General features: G+C 35.6%; 1 protein-coding gene across 4 annotated transcripts in view; it reads right to left on the minus strand.

The window, feature by feature from the left end:
- The window catches only part of POLQ (DNA polymerase theta), a 130,723-nt gene that overhangs the window by 102,495 nt on the left and 6,675 nt on the right, over positions 1-21,553 (minus strand). For all 4 annotated transcript variants that reach the window (XM_081235101.1, XM_081235100.1, XM_081235102.1 and 1 more), the window contains exons 6-12: positions 13,884-14,103; positions 11,485-11,632; positions 8,939-9,085; positions 7,368-7,580; positions 2,688-2,830; positions 1,020-1,224; positions 556-698 (exon numbers count right to left, since the gene is read on the minus strand). In XM_081235101.1, coding sequence (XP_081091227.1) covers positions 556-698; positions 1,020-1,224; positions 2,688-2,830; positions 7,368-7,580; positions 8,939-9,085; positions 11,485-11,632; positions 13,884-14,103 — 1,219 coding nt within the window. The remainder of the gene's footprint in view (positions 1-555; positions 699-1,019; positions 1,225-2,687; positions 2,831-7,367; positions 7,581-8,938; positions 9,086-11,484; positions 11,633-13,883; positions 14,104-21,553) is intronic.

Raw genomic sequence — 21,553 nt, forward strand, 5'->3', positions numbered from 1 at the left:
CAGCCCAGAACCAATGTTGGGCCCAACTGTACATGACTTAATGGTGTTCTTGTTTATGTACCAACCTTTGCTTGGGTTTTACATTATGATCTTATCTTTAATTTCCAGATATCTCATTGTCCTTTGCTGTGTTCTTACATACTATATCATACACATTTTTTAATAAATCACCTCAAATACTTTTTGAAAGAAAGTTGGAGAAAAAAAGACAAGTAGGCAAGTATATTGAAAAGGTCACTAGAACATTTAGCTTATTACTTTACAACAATTCTTCTTACTTCTTCTCTATTCCCACCAGTACTACCGTAGTCAAGGAAAGCAGACAAGATATTCCCTTAGGGTATTTTTTTTTTTTTTCAGTTCCACTCAAATCCTATCTTTTTTTTTTCAATTAGTTTCTGCTTTATAACAAAGTGAGTCAGTTATACGTATACATCTGTTCCCATATCCCTTCCCTCTTGTGTCCCCCCCTTAGGGTATCTTTGATGCTCAGGATTCTTATTGGTATTTTCTCCCCATTTTCACAAATATAATAATGAAGAAAACAGAACTTACCAGATAAACAATATGCAGATCATTTTCTAAAACAAAGCCCTTCATTGCTCTTTGGAGGTCAGCAAAAATATCTAAAGTATCAACTGGAGAAAGTGACGAAGAAAGAGTTGCCCAACCAAGATGTGTTGGATGATACACACTTCCTAATTTGGGATTGGGGGTGGAGAAATAAAGGACCAAATGTTAAAAATAAAATAAAACAAATGCTTTTGGCATTCTATAATTAACATTTTAAGGCTCTGATAAATTTTACAAACAGAATCCAATGCATGGATATTTATTAGCAGGCTCTATGCTAATTGTCTGATGTTGCTGAACACAGCACTGATTTACTAAAAATGAGTTGAAAAGCCAGTTTCCTTTTATACTGCTGGAAAAGTCAATTTCCTTTTACTAAGCAGTCTTAGACACTCTAAATCACTAAAGGTGAAAAAGTGAGTAAGCTGAAATTAAGAATAATTTACCTTCTGTTCCATCACTAGCTTCAGTAGTCTGAATGAATTCATTTTCTAGTAGCCACATTACACAGGCCTCAATTGCTCCAAGTTGAACAGAATCTTTATTTTTCTGAATTCCCTGCTTCCCTTCTTTCATACTTGCAGCCAAAAATGTGCAAGAAGCATAAGTTTGTATGTCCTGTGATGTACTTGCCACGCCACCAACTATTATCTGAGACAAGAGGTTTGAAATATTTTGTAACTTTTTAATAAGACACATAGGTCCTCAAAATATAAAAGAAATTACTTTGTTCTCTTAAAATGTTATCAGCATCTTAATGTAGAGACTCTTTATTAACTCTTCCACCATCATTCATTACAAAGGTAGATAACACCTACTGACAACATGAAAAGTTTTCCTTAAAAGTAGATATAGCATGTTCTCATAAATGAAAATAAATGAATCATTATCTATCTGAAATGTGGGAATTAACAACATAATTAAATAATATACATATATAAGTATATAACATATATACTATAAAGGAGGTATTGATGGTTCATGGCCATGAACCAAATCAATTCTTCTCATCCTTCCTTTTTTAAATATGTGGGCATATAAAAATGCAAGTATTGAATACTCCCCACCTAGAAGAGGGGTGAGAATCGGTGTAGAAAAAGATGAAAGTGGCATCTTATAGATACCATTTTCCTGAAACTATTCTATTACATATACTAATCTGCCCCTGTCTTCTTTCATTTAATGTATACTGGAAACATACCAAATCATTCTAAACAGAGCTATTTCATTCTTTTTAATGACAGCAAAGCATAGTTTTACCAAGACTTGTTTAGTTTTAGTAGTATTTTAGTTATTTCCAGGTTCTTCTTATTACCAATAGAGCTATAACAAACATTCTTGTATCTTTAATTTGATGAAATTTCACAAATACATCCCTAGGTAAAATTCCTAGATGTGAATCTGCTGGATAAATGGCTCTGTGCATTTTTTAAAAAATTCTTAGTAGGTATGGCCACGTTGCTCTCCAAAAGAGCTTCAGCACTGTATGAGTGCCTACTTTCTATAGTCTTACCTACCCTGTGCTATCAATTACTTTCTTTTTTTTTTCAAACAGAGCTAAAGGGGAAAAAACGAGAATGAGTACAATACCAGTCCTCCAGCACCAGCAATGAAACCAACAGCAAGGCATGTTGGTATAGGAATAGAAACTTTTTTGAATGAATACATGAAACAGTTAAAAGGGGTTACCTTTGAGGACTCTGAGCAAAAGGTTTTATTTTTCACTTTAGATACTTCTGTCTTTAGAAGCTTGCAACTTCTAATTGTGTATTTGTAATTTTATTTTATTTTAATGTCAACAGGTATTATCTGGATGGAGGAACTAAGGTCCATTTTTGTCATCATTTTTTTAAATTCAGAAAATAATAAAGAACATCTAAAAAATAACCATCTGGCATTTGTGATTTAATACACTGTTTTGAAGTAGATTCGTATGGCACTAGCTGTATTAAACTCCAGGAAATAACTATATAAAGTAGAAGAGGTTCAGATTTGGGAAGGCTATAAATAATCTCATAAGGAAACACAAAGCTAAGATTTTTCACATACTAAAGTTCTATCATTGTACTACAGGAACAAAAAAGCAAATGGTAGTTTAGTGAACTCTCTCTTACCTCCAGAATAGCTCTTATCATGCTCGAAGTTACTTCTTCTCCTTCTTGTCTTTGCAAACAGCTGCGAACAGGTTTTAGAGATCCCTGAAGTAGAGCTATACCTTTTGATTTCTCAGAGTTTTTACAAACTAAGATACTTTCACCTATAATCAAAAAAAAACTACACATTTGCAGAATCCCAACACATTTACATAAAATACCTGCTAAAGAGAATTTAAACTGGCTTACTTGTTTAAAAGGAGACAAGAGATAGTGGTTGTTATAGTCATATAATTATCACTAATGTTTTTATTTTCTGAATTTTGGATTGAAGGGGATCAGAATATGCTACATCAAAATATGCCACTTTAGCATAAGGATTATTTTGACCTGAAGCCAATTGGGAGGCAGCAAACATAGAAAGAGCTCTTTGCTTTCTCCTTATTTGCTTAGAAGCAGGACGTAAAATTCTCTGTGAAGGTGTTCCCCTTCCTGTATCTCACAGCAGGAGGACAATTCTTATCACTGGAGACAAAAAGTCAGTATTGAGATGGGTGTGCACAAACCTCACTAAAGAAACCTTAACTTGCATTAATCTCCAGCATATATCTACCTTCCCACAATGTACCACCCCCTAGAAGCCCAAACCCCTTTTCCTTTGTCTTGTCACTTCTCTACAATTCATCACCCTTTGTTAAAAGGGTATATAAGCCCCCAGCATCTAACTGCTTCTTTAGATTTTTACTTTTCTATTAGGGACTCTGTGTATGTAAAAAAATAAATATTAACAGCAAGTCAAGTATGTATGGCTTTTTTCCTGTTAATCTGTAATTTGTCAGTTTCATTTGCAGGCACTAGGCATAGAACCTAAGAAGGTAGAGGAAAAGTCTTTTCCTTCCCTACAGGATTAACTATTATTATTGAATAATTAAGTATATAATAGTAATAGACATTTTTAAAACTATAAAGGAAAATGCAGATGCAAATTATTACTGGTTATGAAACTGCATACCAGTCCCTGTGTCCCTGTCCTTTGAAGTAAAAAGCTCCCAGGCCTCCCCTCAGTCTCAAAAGGCTGGCTCAAGAGTTAATGATTAGGAAATGCAAAGGTGTAGAAACAAAGAATAGCTGTTGGGCCAGGAAACTGGTAACAATTTAGACTATAAACCAGCCACAAAGCAGAGTCACCGAACTCTCAGTTCCCTGAAAGATATAGATAAAAGGTCTAACACACGTTCCTAAGTTGTTCTATAGGAAGCAGACCCCCAAATGAAAACTGCTGATTGCAAGCATGGAGACCCCAGACCAGCTGAACCCAGAAAACTGGTGATGCTTGAAACTTCACCTTGATGCCAACCAATTCGAGAATTGTGCACAAGCTGCTCATGCACCCGGAAGCTCCCTCACACTGCCTTTAAAAGCCCTTTGCCTGCACCAAGATGTTAAGATCATTTTTAAGGACGCTAGTCCACCATCTTCTCCTTCTCGGTTAGCTGGCTTTTTCAAATAAAGTCACTTTCCTTGAATCAACACCTTGTCACCTGACTTACTGGCCTACTGTGTAATGAGTAGCCAAACCTGAGTTCAATATCAGTTATACATGATGATAATATAAAATCAAAAATATTAACAGATACCTAGAAATCACATTGTAACACTCACTAATTTAAATGCTTTAGGCTATTGAAACAATCAAGTGAATAAAAATATGTGAAAGCACTTATTAATTAAATACATATACAGGACTTCCCTGGTGGCACAGTGGATAAGAATCCGCCTGCCAATGCAGGGGACACGGGTTCCATCCCTGGTCCGGGAAGATCCCACATGCCACAGAGCAACTAAGCCCGTGCTCCACAACTACTGAACCTGTGCTCTAGAGCCCGCGTGCCACAACTACTGAGCCAACGTGCTGCAACTACTGAAGCCCTCATGCCTAGAGCCCATGCTCCACAACAAGAGAAGCCACCACAATGAGAAGCCTGTGCACTGCAACGAAGAGTAGCCCCCACTCACCGCAACTAGAGAAAGTCCGCATGCAGCAACAAAGACCCAACGCAGCCACCAAAAAAAAAAAAATTAAATCTTAAAAAAAAGTCACTAAGAAAAAAAATACAAATATACAATTTATACAAACATAAACACTTATTACAACAATTAAGACTAGAGAAAACTATTTTTTTTTTCAAAAATGAATCCAATAGTAAGGGAAAGGAAGCAGTAAATAAGATATTCAACAGGCAAAATGAAGGCCATTTGCATTAGAGAAAAATAAAAATAAAAGTAGCATTGTGGTAGACTATACTAACCACCCAGGCAGAGAGAAAATACAGATGATGCTTTCTTAACACTGCCAAATTGAGAATCAAGATAGGAAAAATATAAGGAACTACAAACTTGATAACCATTGGTTATTTATCCCGAGTATAATTACAAAAAACATAGGTACCATCAAAACAAACAAACAAAAGCCAGATGAATAAAATATACCACCTGGCTCTTGTGATAACTATAAAACAACCCAGCTTAAAACAAAAAAATTACCTAGAAAATGGATCAACTAGCATTAGCAACAAGGTAAAAAGCCACTTTGAGCAGTGTAAAGCTCTTCCAGGCTTTGATTCTTCAACAAAATAGACAACCCTTTTTCAGGATGAGCAAGATTTATGAAAATGCCCAAAATAATGCCAGTATATATGTCCAGATCCCATTCCCACCTGCCTAGTGAGGCTGTATCCATATTATAATTGGGAAGTCAATTAGAATCAAATCATTCACAGATTTTATATAGATAGATCTGCCAACTTTTTAACTTGCAAGTCACTGTTTTGGCACAAAGCACCATCATCCTACACTGGAAGGTTCCAAGAAATCCAAAGAGAGATTAAAGAGTCATCTAAATAAAACTCCATGAACTATCCAGGAAATATTAACATCATTTTAAAAATGCAAAGAAGTTACAAAAATGCTACACAGTCCAAAAAGAATGACCAAGTATTTAAATCTTCATAGTTGATATGAAACCCTTTATTTGCACATTCCCCACTTAAAGAAATTCTGAGCAAGCCATATGCCATCCTAAAATGGAACATTATGCAAAGTCAAAATCTCAGAAGTTTCCAAGACCTCAGAAACAAAGTTGTTGTGGTATATTTTAGTATTGTTTGAATGTTATCTGATTTAAGGCTTGATATTAGTCCAGGGTGCCAACCTTCCTATTATTCTTCCCCATGAGAAAGATAAGCACAAGCTAAGAATGTAGCAAGGCAAATAAAACCTCCTTATCTTTACATTACCTTGAAGACCCTCTGGCCTTGAAAAGAAGAGTATTTGTGTAAAATGAACTTACACTCCACTCTCCAGAGTTGTGAGTCTACTGAGAAATGAAAATTGGAGGAAGGACAGAAGGAGGCAGTTAGGAATGAGAAGGGAGTGTCTGAGCTCTTCCTCCTGCCCTTTTAAAACACATAAATGTAATCTGCATATTTCGTAGATAAAGTAAGAGACAGAAGCAGGATAAACTTCTTTGATGCCTATAGTAAGAGAAATCCAATGAGGTGGAAGGTTTGTTTAATCAACAAACTTCTTAGGGCTTAAAAGTGAGGCAGACCAGTGGTCCTTCAGGGATTACATACAGACGAATCATTTGCTACTAGGGCTGAGACTAATACTTGCCCCTAATAGCCATTCTCTCATTCTTTCTTTAATAAAACTCCTAAATGTTAGATGAACACAGGGTCACTCAGCTAGATTATATTCACCAGCTTCCCTGTAGTCGGGGAATATAAACATGTGACTTAGTTCCGGCCAATTGTGTGTAAGGAGAAATACTAAGTGCAACTTCTGGGAAGTGCCCTTAAAGGGTAGGATGGGCCCTTTACTTCCTCATCTCTCCTTCCTGATGACTGAAATGCAGATGTGATAACAGAGACTGGAATAGCCATCTTATACCACAAGATAGAAACTATATTGCTAAACACGGAAAAACAAACTAGAAGAAAGAAAGTGTGACAGAGAATGTTCCTCTCAAAGTTCTTTAATTTTAGAAGACTCAACAATTTAGTCATACCCAGAATAATGTAGCAGGCAAGAAATCATATTTGCTGCTATCTTCATATTTAATTCAAACAAGCCTCTTCCCTATTGCTTAAGACAAAATTTTTGTTTGCATTGCTGGTAATATTATCATTACTTGCTGATACAAGATAAGAAACTGAAAAAGTGTTTTCAGAGCCAGCACCAATTTAGAAAGAGAAAGAGGGTACACGAAGTTCCTATTCCAAAAGTGTGAGAGTACTTCCCAGCTCTCAGCATCCCTATTTGAACTCTTACAGCAGGCACCTAAACAGAATTAATACCCATAAAAATTAATCCCTTCACTAGCACAAAATAGTAGATGATACTGGAAATTAAAAGTCATCTTACAGCTAATGTGATGTCATCTGATTAACATAATACTGAATCATTTCACTGTATATAATACAAAAGAAAATCTTGATTCTACATTACTAGAAAATCAATAGTTAATTATATGAAAATTTTAAGTTATACTCATATAAATATTAAGCAAATCCAAAAGGATGACATTAGTGTTTTGGATAACAAAGAAATACAGCATGATAAGAAATGGGTTGCCATTCAATTTCAGGTAGACTGACACTGTCCTTCAGCAACACTATTACAAAATTCAAACTCACTTACCTACTGTGTCTACTCCTTTCCTGCCAGCACGACCAACCATCTGCTTGTAAGTAAGAATATCTAGAGATCGACCACTGAAAATAGGAGTCCTAATGATTACACGACGTGCAGGTAAATTCACCCCAGATGAAAGAGTAGAAGTTGCTGCCAAGACCCGAATCTGACCTTGACGGAAGGCTCCTTCAATGATATCCCTCTCCTCAAAAGTAAGACCTAAAAAAAAGAAATTACGATAGCATATATTTATTAACATATAATGAAAATATTGTACTTGATCACTTACAAATGGATCTGAGAATCTGTTACAAGCATGTAAAGATGTTTTTGAAGCTATTGTTATGACTGTAAACAAAGAAGTAATCACAGTCTACCAATTCAAGAGTATAATCTGCCAACCCTTGTATTGTATACTGTAATTCTATCTCATCTTCTAGACCAGGGGTTGTCAAACTTTATCTGTAAACATTTTAGGTTTTGCAGGACAGATGGTCTCTGCTGCAACTACTCAACTCTACCATTGTCACATGAAAGCAGGCACAAAACAAATGGACAAGACTGTGTTCCAATAAAACTTTATTTACAAAAACAGCTGGATTTGACCAGCAGACTGTAGTTTGCTGACCCCTGCTCTAGACAAGAACTCCTTGAAGGTAGAGACATGCCTTATGACAGTATCCGCAGGGTCTATCCAACACCATAGTGAGACACATAAATGTCTGAAGAATAAATACATGAGTAAATGAAAAACATCATATAGAATACACACTAAAGTGGCTTATTTTTTATTTTCTTTTAATTTAAAAAAATCAAAAGGATTGGGGTTCTAGTTTGTAAATAAGTTGTGGGTCCATCGGCATTCATTTTATTAGTATGCATTATAAGTTATATACAATGAAAATATTCTTTTATGTGTTTGTGTGTATGGGTATATATATATTTTTTAAAAATTTATTTATATATAGCATGATAAAAATTTTAAATAAATTGAAAAGGTTAAGTTCCTAATCATAGAAACTATATATTCTTAATCATATCCTCAGCACATATCATCATTGACAGATCATACCCTGAAAGAAATTATTTAATTCGGTGACTGTCATAACCCTTGCAGTTTTGACAACCTAGGTATTTGGTTTTTAAACACTTGTAGCCCTCTCAAAATATAATATGACAAATTCTAAAATTAATTTGATTTTGATATATTCATGAGAATATTTCCAATACCCCTTAAGATAAAAGGAAACAGAGTGGCATAAAATTAGGATAGCAAGTACCACTCTAACCTAATTTTTAAGGAAACAAAGTATAGAAAGGTAATAATTTCAGAATTCACTTCCCCAATTGTACAAAAAAGCTTATATCTAGTATTTATATACCATACAGATAAGTAAACCTACATGTTTGTTTTATTCTTGTTTAACCTTAATCACACAATTTCTTAAAATGAAATCTAAGAGTATTAAGTGTGGTTAACAAGAAATCAAATGCAAATCAAATATAAAAATAAAAATGAAGACATTATAAGGATTCTTGGAGGGGGCTTCTTAATAACATATTATAAATACGGATACCTGCATGATGAAACGCTACTCCCCATGGCACAGTTTTTTGTAATACAGAGTCCAGTCCTGAAGGCAAGCGTTTTAAGTGATCCATCACTTCTAGGAGGCCCTTTTGTTCCAGTATCACTGGTGGAAGTTCAGATGATCTTACCAATCCTGTCACAAAAAAATCATCAACACTGTCACCTCCCCTTGGACCTCTTTAACTGCTATCTGACTGAGTCATGACAGAGGGCAATGGTTCTGAAACTACTACATATAATAATCACCTGGATGGGGCTTCCCTGGTGGCGCAGTGGTTGAGAGTCTGCCTGCCAATGCAGGGGACACGGGTTCATGCCCCGGTCCGGGAACATCCCACATGCCGTGGAGCGGCTAGGCCCATGAGCCATGGCCGCTGAGCCTGCGCATCTGGAGCCTGTGCTCCGCAACAGGAGAGGCCACAACAGTGAGAGGCCCGTGTACCACAAAAAAAAATAATAATAATAATCACCTGGATATCTTTTAAAAATACTGATGCCTGGCATTCACCTCTGGACTTTGCGATGCGATGCAACCTGGACATGACGATTTTTAAATCTCCCCAGGCAATTCTAATGTGTACCAAAGTTTAGGAAACACTATATTAGGGTGAGATCAAGCCCACAGGAGGAGATCAAAAGAAACAGCTGAAGGAAGGAGAAAATTACAGATACTACCACTCAGAGCCTAAAAATCAAAATCCTTGCTCAAAGTGTGCCCCACCCCCCAAACCAGCAGTGTCAGAATCACATAGGAGCTTAGTTCTAAATGACAATTCTTCTAGCCTTTTTGGCACCAATGTGGTAATTAATCATACATTACCCTCTGTTTTTGCCTCTATGTGTAACTTCCCCCAGAAGACTTTCTTAGATGCAAGAACTATGTTTGCTTAAAGAATTTCCTAGACTTTTGGATTTCTGAACTAGTAAACCTTCTCATAGAATGTATCTTATATTTTATACATTTTTAAGTCTTTTAGGTAAACTTTTCCTAAAATTTTGAGGATCCACAGAGGGTTGTCAAAGTTTTATTTCTCTAAGAACAATTTAAAATTTTTAAAAATTATCATTGATTCCTTATTTCAAAAGAAAAGTTATTTTAACATAAAAAAGTTAGTAGGGATAATTTCAAAATTTAAACTTCATCTTTATGAAAAATGTGCTGCCTTGTCTTTACTTTTCTGGTGAAAAGTTCATCACAGCCCAGGCTCCAGTCTAAGCACTAGGATTTGGGAACCATGCTATAAATCAAAATAACAGAGCCTCAAGCAAAGAAAATATTAATAATGTTTCTGGTTATTAAGGAGTATAAGTTATCATGGTTCACATAAAAAATAAAAGTTGGCATAATAAGAAAGTATCAATTAAGAGGGAACTAGAAAAGGTATTAAAATGTTGGATCAGAGTCTACCCAATATAACTTCAGGCAAAGTTCACTTATTGGAGCTAGGCTTGAGATATCCATCACCTGTCCTCAAGATGCCACTGTCATAACAAAGTCATAAAATATCATAGTATTCTGTAACTAGAACTGGTCTCTGTCTTCCCTACGCTTATCTTTGACCCCAAGGGACCATAAGCTAGTACTCATCCTAGAATCAGTAAAAATATATACTAATGGTTATAGCAATATACTAGATCAATACTCAGCAATAAAAAAGAAACAAATTGATAAAAGTAACAATCTGGATGAATCTTAAAAATATTATGCTGAGTAAAAGAAGCCAGGCACAAAAGACACATACACACAATATGACATCATTTACTATAAGAAATTCTTAGAAAAGACACAACTAATCTAGAGTGACAGAAAATATATGAGTGGTTGCCTGAAGCTGGGGATAGAGGGAGGAGACTGACAGCAAAAGAGAACATTTTAGAGTGACAGAAGTGTTCTACATGTTGATCACAGTGGGGGAGTTAAACAGGTGAACACGTTTATTAAAATTCATGAAGTTACACACTTCAAGTGGGTACATTTTATTCCACATAAATTCCACCTCAGTAAAACCGATTTTAAAATATCAGATTGGCCAAAAAGTTCATTCGGCTTTTTCCATAAGATGTTATGAACAAACTTTTTGGCCAACCCAATACATGTGTATATATGTATATGTATATGTACATATACGTGTGTGTGTGTGTATGATTCTTTTTAGAGTTACAGTTTGGAAATATAAAAAAGATATGACTGCTTTCCCCCCAAAAATGTGTATATGTGAAGTTTTTTATACAGTTTAGGGGCTTTGAGGTCAACCTCTCAAAGCCCATGGATCCTAGATGAAGAACCTCAGTATACACCTATATAAATCCAACATTCTAAAATTCTGAAGATTAGTCTGAATGTGTGTACACATTGTCTGTAAGGAGGATAAGGAGATGATTAGTCACAAAAGCATAGTTTTATAAAGGAGTAGCCAGTAGGCAGGTGGTGGCAATGATGAAAGAGAGCCATGCTTTGCTAATATAATTATTAACATTACTTTCAAGCAAATGTCCTAAGTATGGAGGCTTTCACTGCCATCAGTAACTTACCCTCAGCTTGATGGTGTAGACTGTAAAACGCATGGGCAATGATATCTGCCAACTTCTCACACCATTTCTTTGATGGACAGAAAAGTAATACTGAATGGTTATCACGAATGGTCTCATAACATAAACTAACAACATGGTCCTCATCTCCCTAAAAAAAAAAGAGAAGTTGCCACTGTAGTAGTACCTTCAAAACATTTTCATATCATTTTAAAGTCATTCATTTTGCTTCAAGGGAAAGGTTTTTCTACACACATGATAAGAATCAGTTACACAAAATCAGTAATAAAACAAAGAAAAAACAGAAAGAGAAAAGAAGAAAATAAACTTCCTTATGATGCAAGGTGAGTAGGAAATATCTTATATTCATTCAACTAATATTGACTGACCCCCAACCCTCAGGTAATGGGGATATTATGGTGAGTAAAAGAAAGTCAAGGTACTATCTTTAAGGGGTTTAGGTCTCACTGGGGAAACATATTAAAGTACTAAGCAAACAAATGTAAAATACAATCATAATATGTACTATGAGAGAGAGTTTTATGGTGTTTTGAAGCCTCATATTTGACATAAATTTGACAGAAAGACCTGAAAGGTTTCCCTGAGAAACTGATGATTTAGCTGAGACATGAAGAATGGGAAGCATTATCTTAATGAAAGGTAACTGGGGGACAGGGAACACATCTCAAGCAGAACAAAGAGCATTTGTAAACACCCAGTGGTGGCCCAGGGAATTCTCAAAACTGGAAGGTCAGTGTGTGTAACTGGATTAATTCATTAATCCATTCACTCATTAAGCAAATATTTACTATGTGTCATATATTGTTCTAGGCACTGGGGATGGAGAATAAAGCAGAAAAACAGCTCTACCCTCAGAGTTCTTCTACTCCAATAAGAAAAGATAGATCAAAACAACAAGATAAGTAAAACACGTAGTATGTTCAATTTTGAAAAGTGCAAAGGGGAAAAATGAAACAGGGAAAATAGGAGGAATAGGAGAACACAGCAATTTAAATAAGGTGGCCAAGGGAGGTCTGAGAAATTGACATTTGAGTAAAGGTCCAAAGGTGAAAAGGTAAACCCTACTGATGCCTTGGGGAGAAAGCATTCCAGATAAAGAGAACCTGAGGTGGGAGATTCTTGGCATATTATGGAATAGCAAAAAGGCTATGGAGGAAGTAAGAAGGAATATAGAAACTGAAGTCAGAGCACTAAGGGAGTGGGGCAGATCATGCAGGGGCTTGTAGGCTACTTTAAAGATGTTGGCTTTCATTCTAAATGAAACAGGGAACCACCACAAGTTTTTGAGCAGAATGTGATATTCATTTTAAATAGGTCACTAGCTCTTGATTTAAGCACAGACTGAAGGGGACAAAGTAGGAAGCAAAGAGACCAATTATGAGGCTATTTCAAAAATCCAGGTAAGAGCTGTAACATTTAAATGAGGTGGAGGCATAGGCATGATAATAGAAGATTAACAGGAGAGTAGATGAATGTGTTTACTTATATACTTGAGGTAACCAAGGCACAGTCAGGTGAAATTTGGGGTACAGAGCGAAGCAACTAAATAAGATTCCATACCAGGCATGCAGAAGCTACAAATGCATACCTATGATGGTACTAAAACACATGAATTTAGTCCTATTCCTAGTTCTAAACTTACCCTTAACTTTTTCAGTACTCAGAGGCACTGCTCGGCATAAAAACAGATCCCTCGCAGCACAGATCATGAGTCAGTCCTTTAACCTCAGGACTGAAGAATCAGGCTTAGAAAAATACTGTGAACTAAACGTTTTAAAGTGTATTTAGGGGTGTGGGGAGGGTATATTTCTCAGGCCCTTTCTAGGTGCTAGGCAATTTTTTTAAATCAAATTTCATTCTTACAATACTAAAGACAAGTATTATATCCCATTTCATAGATGAAGACACTACATTCAGAGAAGTTATGTGATTCAACTAATATCATAGCCATATCAAGTATCCCTATGAAGTATCAGAAGTAGGTCTTTCTAACTCCAAAAAATGATTTTTCCACTCTACTATATAATACCTATATCATTAAACAAAAGGTCAATTTTCCACATTAGTGTTTAGTGTAAACAAAGCCATAAGAAAATCTTCCTAGTTAAAAAGAAAAATCTACAAAATTTTATACTTACACTTATAGGAAATGATAATACTTAAATTTAAGACACAGCTACATTTCCTCTCTTACCAACACCACCAATTCTTTAATATGAAACCAATTAGCTTAGCATTAGGAATCCTTCTAATGCATATATAATGCATATTCAACTACTTTGCAACCCCCTACTTTACTTAACTCAAAAACTGTTAACTTGTGAGAAAATGCAATCAAACATAAAAGTACTGGTGGTAATTATATAAAAATAATAACTTACCTTTACTTGTAGCATGGGTTGAAATTCCCTCACAGGCTTCAGTGAAGAGTCATAAATAGAATTTCCAATTTTTACTGATTCCAGCAGTGGTACAGGGCGAAAGTCAGTGTGGTAGAGTTCAGCATTCAACCAGGAAGCCACAAGCTCCAAATTTGGGAGAGTAGCACTCATGCCAACAATCTGCACAGCATTAGACAGAGGACTGGCTAAATATGCCTGGCTGTGAAAAACAAATGAAAAGGATGCTAAATAGTGCTAACAATATTCTTGGTCGTGTCCTTTGGTATATACGTGCATAAATTTCTTTAGGGTATATACCTAGGAGTAAAATTGCTGGGTCTTATATTATCTTCAATTTTACTAGATAATGTCCAACTGTTTTCCAAAGAGACTGTACCAGAGTTACACCCCTGCAATCCATGTGTTTTTTCCCCATTTTATTGAGATATAATTGACACGCAGCACTGTATAAGTTTAAGGTGTACAGCATAATGATTTGACTTACATCATGAAAAGATTATCACAATAAGTTTTGGGAACATCCATTATCTCATATAGATACAACATTAAAAAAACAGAAAAAAGTTTTTTCCTTGTGATGAGAACTCTTAGGATTTACTCTCAATGACTTTTATATATAACATACAGCAGTGTTAATTATATTTATCATGTTGTACATTACATCCCTAGTACTTAGTTATCTTATAACAGGAGGTTTGTTCCTTTGTCTACCTTCATTCAGCTCCTTCTCTCCCCAACTCTGCCTCTGGTAACCCACAAATCTGATCTCTTTTTCTACAAGTTTGCTCATTTTTGAAGTATAATTGACCTACAACACTGTTAGTTTCTGTTACACAACACAGTGATTCAATATTTCTATACATTTCAAAATGATCAGCATGATAAATCTTGTTACAATATATCATACAAAGCTATTAGTTATTAACTGTATTCCCCACATTGTACACTTCATATCCATGACTCGTTTATTTTGCAACTGAAGTTTATACCTCAATCTTCCTCACCTATTTCTTTCCTCCCCACAACCCCCATCCTTCTGGCAACCATCTGTTCTATATTTTCAGATTCCACATGTAAATGAAATCATAAAGTATTTGTCTTTCTGTCTCACTTATTTCACTTAGCATAATACCCTCTAAGTCCATCCATGTTGTTGCAAACAGCAGGATTTCCTTCTTTCTTATGGTTGAATAATATTCCATTGTATATAAATACACCATGTTTTCTTTATCCATTCATCTATTGATGGGCACTTGGTTGCTTCCATAACTTAGCTATTGTAAATAATGCTGCATTAAACGTAGGGGTGCATATATCTTTTTCAAATTAGTGTTTTTGTTTTACTTCAGATAAATACTCAGGGGTAGAATTGCTGGATCATATGGCAGTTCTACTTTTAATTTTTTGAGGAATTGCCATACTGTTTTCTATAGTGGCTGCAGCAATTTATATTCCCACCGAAAGTGCACAAGGGTTCTCTTTTCTCCACATCCTTGCCCACACTTGTTATTTGCTGTCTTTTCTAATAACAGCCACTCTGACAGGTGTGAAGTGATATCAGATTGTGGTTTTGATTTGTATTTCACTGATGATTAGTGATGTTGAGCATCTTTTCATATGCCTGTTGGCCATCTGTATGTCTTCTTTGGAAAAATGTCTATTCAGATCCTCTGCCCATTTCTTAATTGGATTTTTTTGATGTTGAGTTATATGAATTCTTCATATATTTTAGATATTAACCCCTCACTGAATACATCATTTGCAAAGATCTTCTCCCATTCATTATGCAGCCTTTTCATTTTGTTGAAAGTTTCCTTCGCTGTGCAGAAAACTTTTAGTTTGATAGTTTTAGTCCCATTTGTTTATTTTTACTTTTGTTTCCCTTGCCTGAGGAGACATATCCTAAAAATATTACTAAGGGCAACATCAAAGAGCATACTACCTATGCTTTCTTCTAGAAGTTTTATGGTTTCAGGTCTTGATTTAAATCTTTAATCCATTTTGAATTTATTTTTGTGCATGCTGTGAGACAGTAGTCCAGTTTTACCAACACCATTTATTGAAAAGGCTGGCTGTTCACCATTGTTGTATATTCTTGCCTCCTTTGTCATAGATTAATTGCCCATAAAATTGTGGGCTCATTTCTGGGCTTTCTAATCTGTTTCAATGATTTATGTGTCTGTTTTTATGCCAGTACCATACTGTTTTGATTACTGTAGCTTTGCAGTATAGTCTGAAGTCAGGGAGTGTGATGTCTCCAGCTTTGTTATTCTTTCTCCAGACTGTTTTGGCTACTCAAGGTCTTATGTGTTTCCATACAAATTTTAGAATTTTTCATTCTAGTTCTGTGGAAAATGCCATTGGTATTTTGGAAGGGATTGCACTGAATGTGTAACTTGCCTTGTGTAGTATGGTCATTTTAACAATATTTATTCTTCCAATCCATGAACACAGTATAGCTTTCCATCTGTTTGTGTTGTCTTCAATTTCTTTCATCAGTGTCTTATAGTTTTCTGAGTACAGGTCTCTACCTCCTTAGTTAGACTTATTCCTAGGATTTTTTTTTAATTTTATATTGGAGTATAGTTGATTTACAATGTTTTTTTAGTTTCAGGTGTACAGCAAAGTGACTCAGTTATACATATACATTTATCTATTCTTTTTCAGATTCTTTTCCAGTACAGGTAATTAAAGAGTATTGAGTAGAGTGCCCTGTGCTATACAGTACAGCCTTGTTAGTTACCTATTTTATATATGGTAGTATGTATAGGTTAATCCCAATCTCCTAATTTATCACTTCCCCCCACATTTCCCCTATGGTAACCATAAGTTTGATTTCAAGATCTGTGAGTCTGTTTCTGTTTTGTAAGTAAGTTCATTTATGTCATTTTTTATTAGATTCCACATATAAGTGATATCATATGACAGCTGTCTTTCTGTGTCTGACTTACTTCACTCCTTATGACAATCTCTAGGTCCATACATGTTGCTGCAAATGGCATTATTTTGTTCTTTTTATGGCTGAGTAATATTCCATTATATATATGTACCACATCTTCTTTATCCATTCCTCTGCTGATAGACATTTAGGTTGCTTCCATGTCCTAGCTACTGTAATTAGTGCTGCAGTGAACACTGGGGTGTATGTATCTTTTCAAATTATGGTTTTCTCCAGGTATATGGCCAGGAGTGGGATTGCTGCATCATATGATAGTTCTATTTTTAGTTTTTTAAGGAACCTCCATACTGTTCAAATAGAGGCTGTACCAGTATACATTCTTACCAACAGTGTAGGAGGGTTCCCTTTTCTCCACACCCTCTCCACCATTTATAGTTTGTAGACTTTTTAATGATGGCGATTCTGTGTGAAGTGATACATCACTATAGTTTTCATTTGCATTTCTCTAATAATTAGCCATGTTGAGCATCTTTTCATGTGTTTTTTGGCCATCTGTATTCTTCTTTGGAGAAATGTCTATTTAGATCTTCTGCTCATTTTTTATTGGGTTGTTTGTTTTTATGATATTGGGCTGCATGACCTGTTTGTCTATTTTGGAGATTAAACCCATGTTGGTCACTTTGTTTGCAAATATTTTCTCCTATTCTATGAGTTGTCCTTTCATTTTGTTTATGGTTTCCTTTGCTATGCAAAAGCTTTTAAGTTTAATTAGGTCCCACCTGTTAATTTTTGTTTTCATTTTAATTACTCTGGGATGTGGATCCAAAAAGATCTTGCTGCAATTTATGTCAAAGAGTGTTCTGCCAAAGAGTGTTTTCCCATAGGAATTCTATAGCATCTGGTCTTACATTTAGGTCTTTAATCCATTTTGAGTTTATTTTTGTGTATGGTGTTACGGAGTATTCTAATTTCATTCTTTTACATATAGCTGTCCAGTTTTCTTAGTGCCACTTATTAAAGAAACAGTCTTTTCTCCATTGTATACTCTTGCTGCCTTTGTCATAGATTAATTGACCATAGGTGCATGGGTTTATTTCTGAGCTTTCTATACTGTTCCATTGATCTATAAGGCTGTCTTTGTGCCAGTACCATACTGTTTTGATTACAGTATGGTACTGGAACAAAGCTTTATAGTATACTCTGAAGTCAGGGAGCCTGATTCCTCCAGCTCCATTTTTCTTTCTCAGGATTGCTTTGGCTATTCGGGGTCTTTTGTGTTTCCATACAAATTTTAAGATTTTTTTTCTCTAGGTCTGCAAAAAATGCCATTGGTAATTTGATAGGGATTGCATTGGTCTTCTACCTCCTTAGTTAGACGTATTCCTAGGATTTTTGTTCTTTTTGATGCAATTATAAATAGGATTGTGTTCCTAATTTCTCTGACAATTCGTGTCACTGTACAGAAATACAACAGATTTCTATATATTAATTTTGTATCCTACAACTTTACATAGTTCATTGATGAGTTCTAGTATTTTGGTGGTGTCTTTAGGATTTTCTGTGTATAGTTATCATGTCACCTGCAAACAGCGGCAGATTTACTTCTTCCTTTCCAATTTGGATTCCTTTTATTTTTTTTTCTTGTCTGATTGCTGTGGCTAGGACTTCTTCACTGTTCCACATCTTTGTCACCACTTAGTATTGTCAATCTGTTAGGTATTTTGGACAGTGTGTGGTAATAGCTCTTTGAAGAGGTAATTTACATTTCCTTGATTACTAATGAGATTAAGCACCATTTCATGTATAGACACCATTTGGATACCCTCTTATAAATGTCTGTTCAAGTTCCTTACCCATTGATATACTATATTGTATCTTTCCTCATTGACTTGTAGAATTTTTTTTAATGTTCAGGATAATGACTTTCCTCTTTCATTAATTTTTGTTCTTCTCTTTATTATTTCTTTCCTTCCACTCTCTGTGGCATTATTTTACTATTCTTTTTCTAAGTTCTATAGATGAATAAGTCATTAATTTTCCAGTCTCTCGTCTTTAATAATATACACACTGTATACTATCAATTTCCCTTTAAAAACAACTCTAGCTGCATTTCACAATTTCATTAGGAGATATTTTTATTATACTTTCATTCCAAACTATCTTCCTATTTCTACTGTGATTATTTTTTTCACCCCAAAAGGGGTCAAAATTATTTATTAATTTCTAAATATGTGGGCATCTTTCAGTTATGTTTTTCTTATAGTTATTTCTAGCTTAATTCCACTGCTGTCAAAGAATATATTTTAAATGACTTAAATCCTTTAAATATGTTGTTTTATGGCCTAGCATATGGTAGGGTTTTTTTTTTTTTTGTAAATGTTTCATATGTAATTGAAAAGAATATATATACTGCTCTTATTTGGTAAATATTCTATGTACATCCATTAGGTCAAATTTGCTAATTGTATTAGTCATATCTTCTATATCCCTACTAATTTGGGATATAGATGACTATCTGCATGTTTTCCCACATACTGCAAGAGATGTGTTAAAATCTCCCTAAACTGAAAGACAAGAGCTCCTAGATTGAAAGCAACTACTGGGTACCCAGCACAATGTTAGAAAATAGATCAACACCAAGACACATCAGTGAAATTTCACAATACTAAGGAAGAAAAGGATTTCTTAAAAACTCTCAGAGATGGGCTTCCCTGGTGGCGCAGTTGTTGAGAGTCCACCTGCCGATGCAGGGGACACGAGTTCGTGCCCCGGTCTGGGAAGATCCCACATGCCGTGGAGCGGCTGGGCCCGTGAGCCATGGCCGCTGAGCCTGTGTGTCCGGAGCCTGTGCTCCGCAATGGGAGAGGCCACAACAGTGAGAGGCCCGCGTACCGCCAAAAAAAAAAAAAAAAACTCTCAGAGAAAAATTTTAAAATTTATATAGGGCTTCCCTGGTGGCCCAGTGGTTCAGAGTCTGCCTGCCAATGCAGGGGACACAGGTTCGAGCCCTGGTCCGGGAAGATCCCACATGCCAGGGAGCAACTAAGCCCATGCGCCACAACTACTGAGCCTGTACTCTAGAGCCCACAACCCACAACTACTGAAGCCCGCACACCTGGAGCCCGTGCTCCCCAACAAGAGAAGCCATCACAATGAGAAGCCCGCACAAGTAAGAGTAGCCCCCGCTTACCACAACTAGAGAAAGCCCGCATGCAGCAACAAAGACCCAACGCAGCCAAAAATAAATAAATAAATTTATAAAATTTATACAAAGGATGAAGGATCAGCATGGCACTGGATTTCTCAATAGTAATGAGAAAAATGAAGTACTATCTTAAAAACTCTAAAAGTGTTTAAAATCTTGACGTTTGTACTGGGAAAATCTATGAAATAATTGTAAGGCATTTTCAGACATGCTAATTTTTGCAAAATTTATACCCATAATAGCCTGTACACTGAAATAAAGTGGAACTTCCTAGAAGATATCCCCATAAAATGAGAAAGTGAATCAAAAGAAATACATATGATCACAAAAAAGGAGGGCCCTGACTCAAACAAACAGCAATGGGAATGAATGATAATGATAAAAAGAGATCTCAAGATAACTGTTGTACAGCACATATATAGATTAACCACCTATCTAAATTGGAACAACTCAGGAGGCTTTAGGAGAAACTTCTTCAAGAAAACAAATTGGGCAGAATAACAAATGTACTGGAACATATTGGGTGGAGATTTATATAAGTGGAGAAGAGGCTGGAGATAAATCAATGATAAGTTCATAGAAAACCAACTCATCAAACAAAAGACATTTATTAATTTCAGAGAAAACAAAAAGTTATTGAGAAAGTAAAAATAATCATAATATACCACATGGCTCAGTTGACAACAACACTTATATAGTCATAATAGTGTAATATTGAATACTGAACTAAGCAAAATTAGAACATAAGTATATTTGAAGAATGGGAATATAATGAGATGATAAAGAGAGACTAAGGGGCTGGAGGAGGAGATCAGGCACAGTGAGTAAAGAATATAAAAAAGAGCTAGATCTTCATCTTCCATAGTAAAAAGTCAATATATAATGTGTAAAACTAAAAACTCAAGTAGCTATATTTAGAGATATCCGTGTAAATAGAATTTTTAAAAAGCTGTTAAGAGGGGCTTCCCTGGTGGCACAGTTAAGAATCTGCCTACCAATGCAGGGGACACGGGTTCAATACCTGGTCTGGGAAGATCCCACACGCCACAGAGCAACTAAGCCCGTGTGCCACAACTACTGAGCCTGAGCTCTAGAGCCCACGTGCCACAGCTACTGAGCCCGAGTGACGCAACTACTGATGCCCATGTGCCTGGAGCCTGTGCTCTGCAACAGGAGAAGCCACTGCAATGAGAAGCCCATTCACCACAACGAAGAGTAGCCCCTGCTCGCCGCAACTAGAGAAAGCCTGCACGCAGCAACGAAGACCCAACACAGCCAAAAATAAATAAATAAAATAAATTTTTTAAAAAAAGAAGAAAAGCTGTAAGAGTTAAAAATAGTTACCTCTGGAAAGTAGGGGATAAAGAAATGTTATTTTTCATAATTAGCCTTGACTACTTAAAAAGGATGTGTGTACAGATAACAAATACAAAAACTGGATTTTAAAAATTCTATCATAAAAGTGGTGAGCAGTCAGAAATTTAAGAATGTTTTCAAAATAATCTAAAATCACTCTTAGTCTTAAGTACTTCTTTTGGAACAAAA

The sequence above is a fragment of the Mesoplodon bidens genome (genome assembly GCF_964165515.1).
Source record: "Mesoplodon bidens genome assembly, chromosome: 5".
Classification (NCBI taxonomy): domain Eukaryota; kingdom Metazoa; phylum Chordata; class Mammalia; order Artiodactyla; family Ziphiidae; genus Mesoplodon; species Mesoplodon bidens.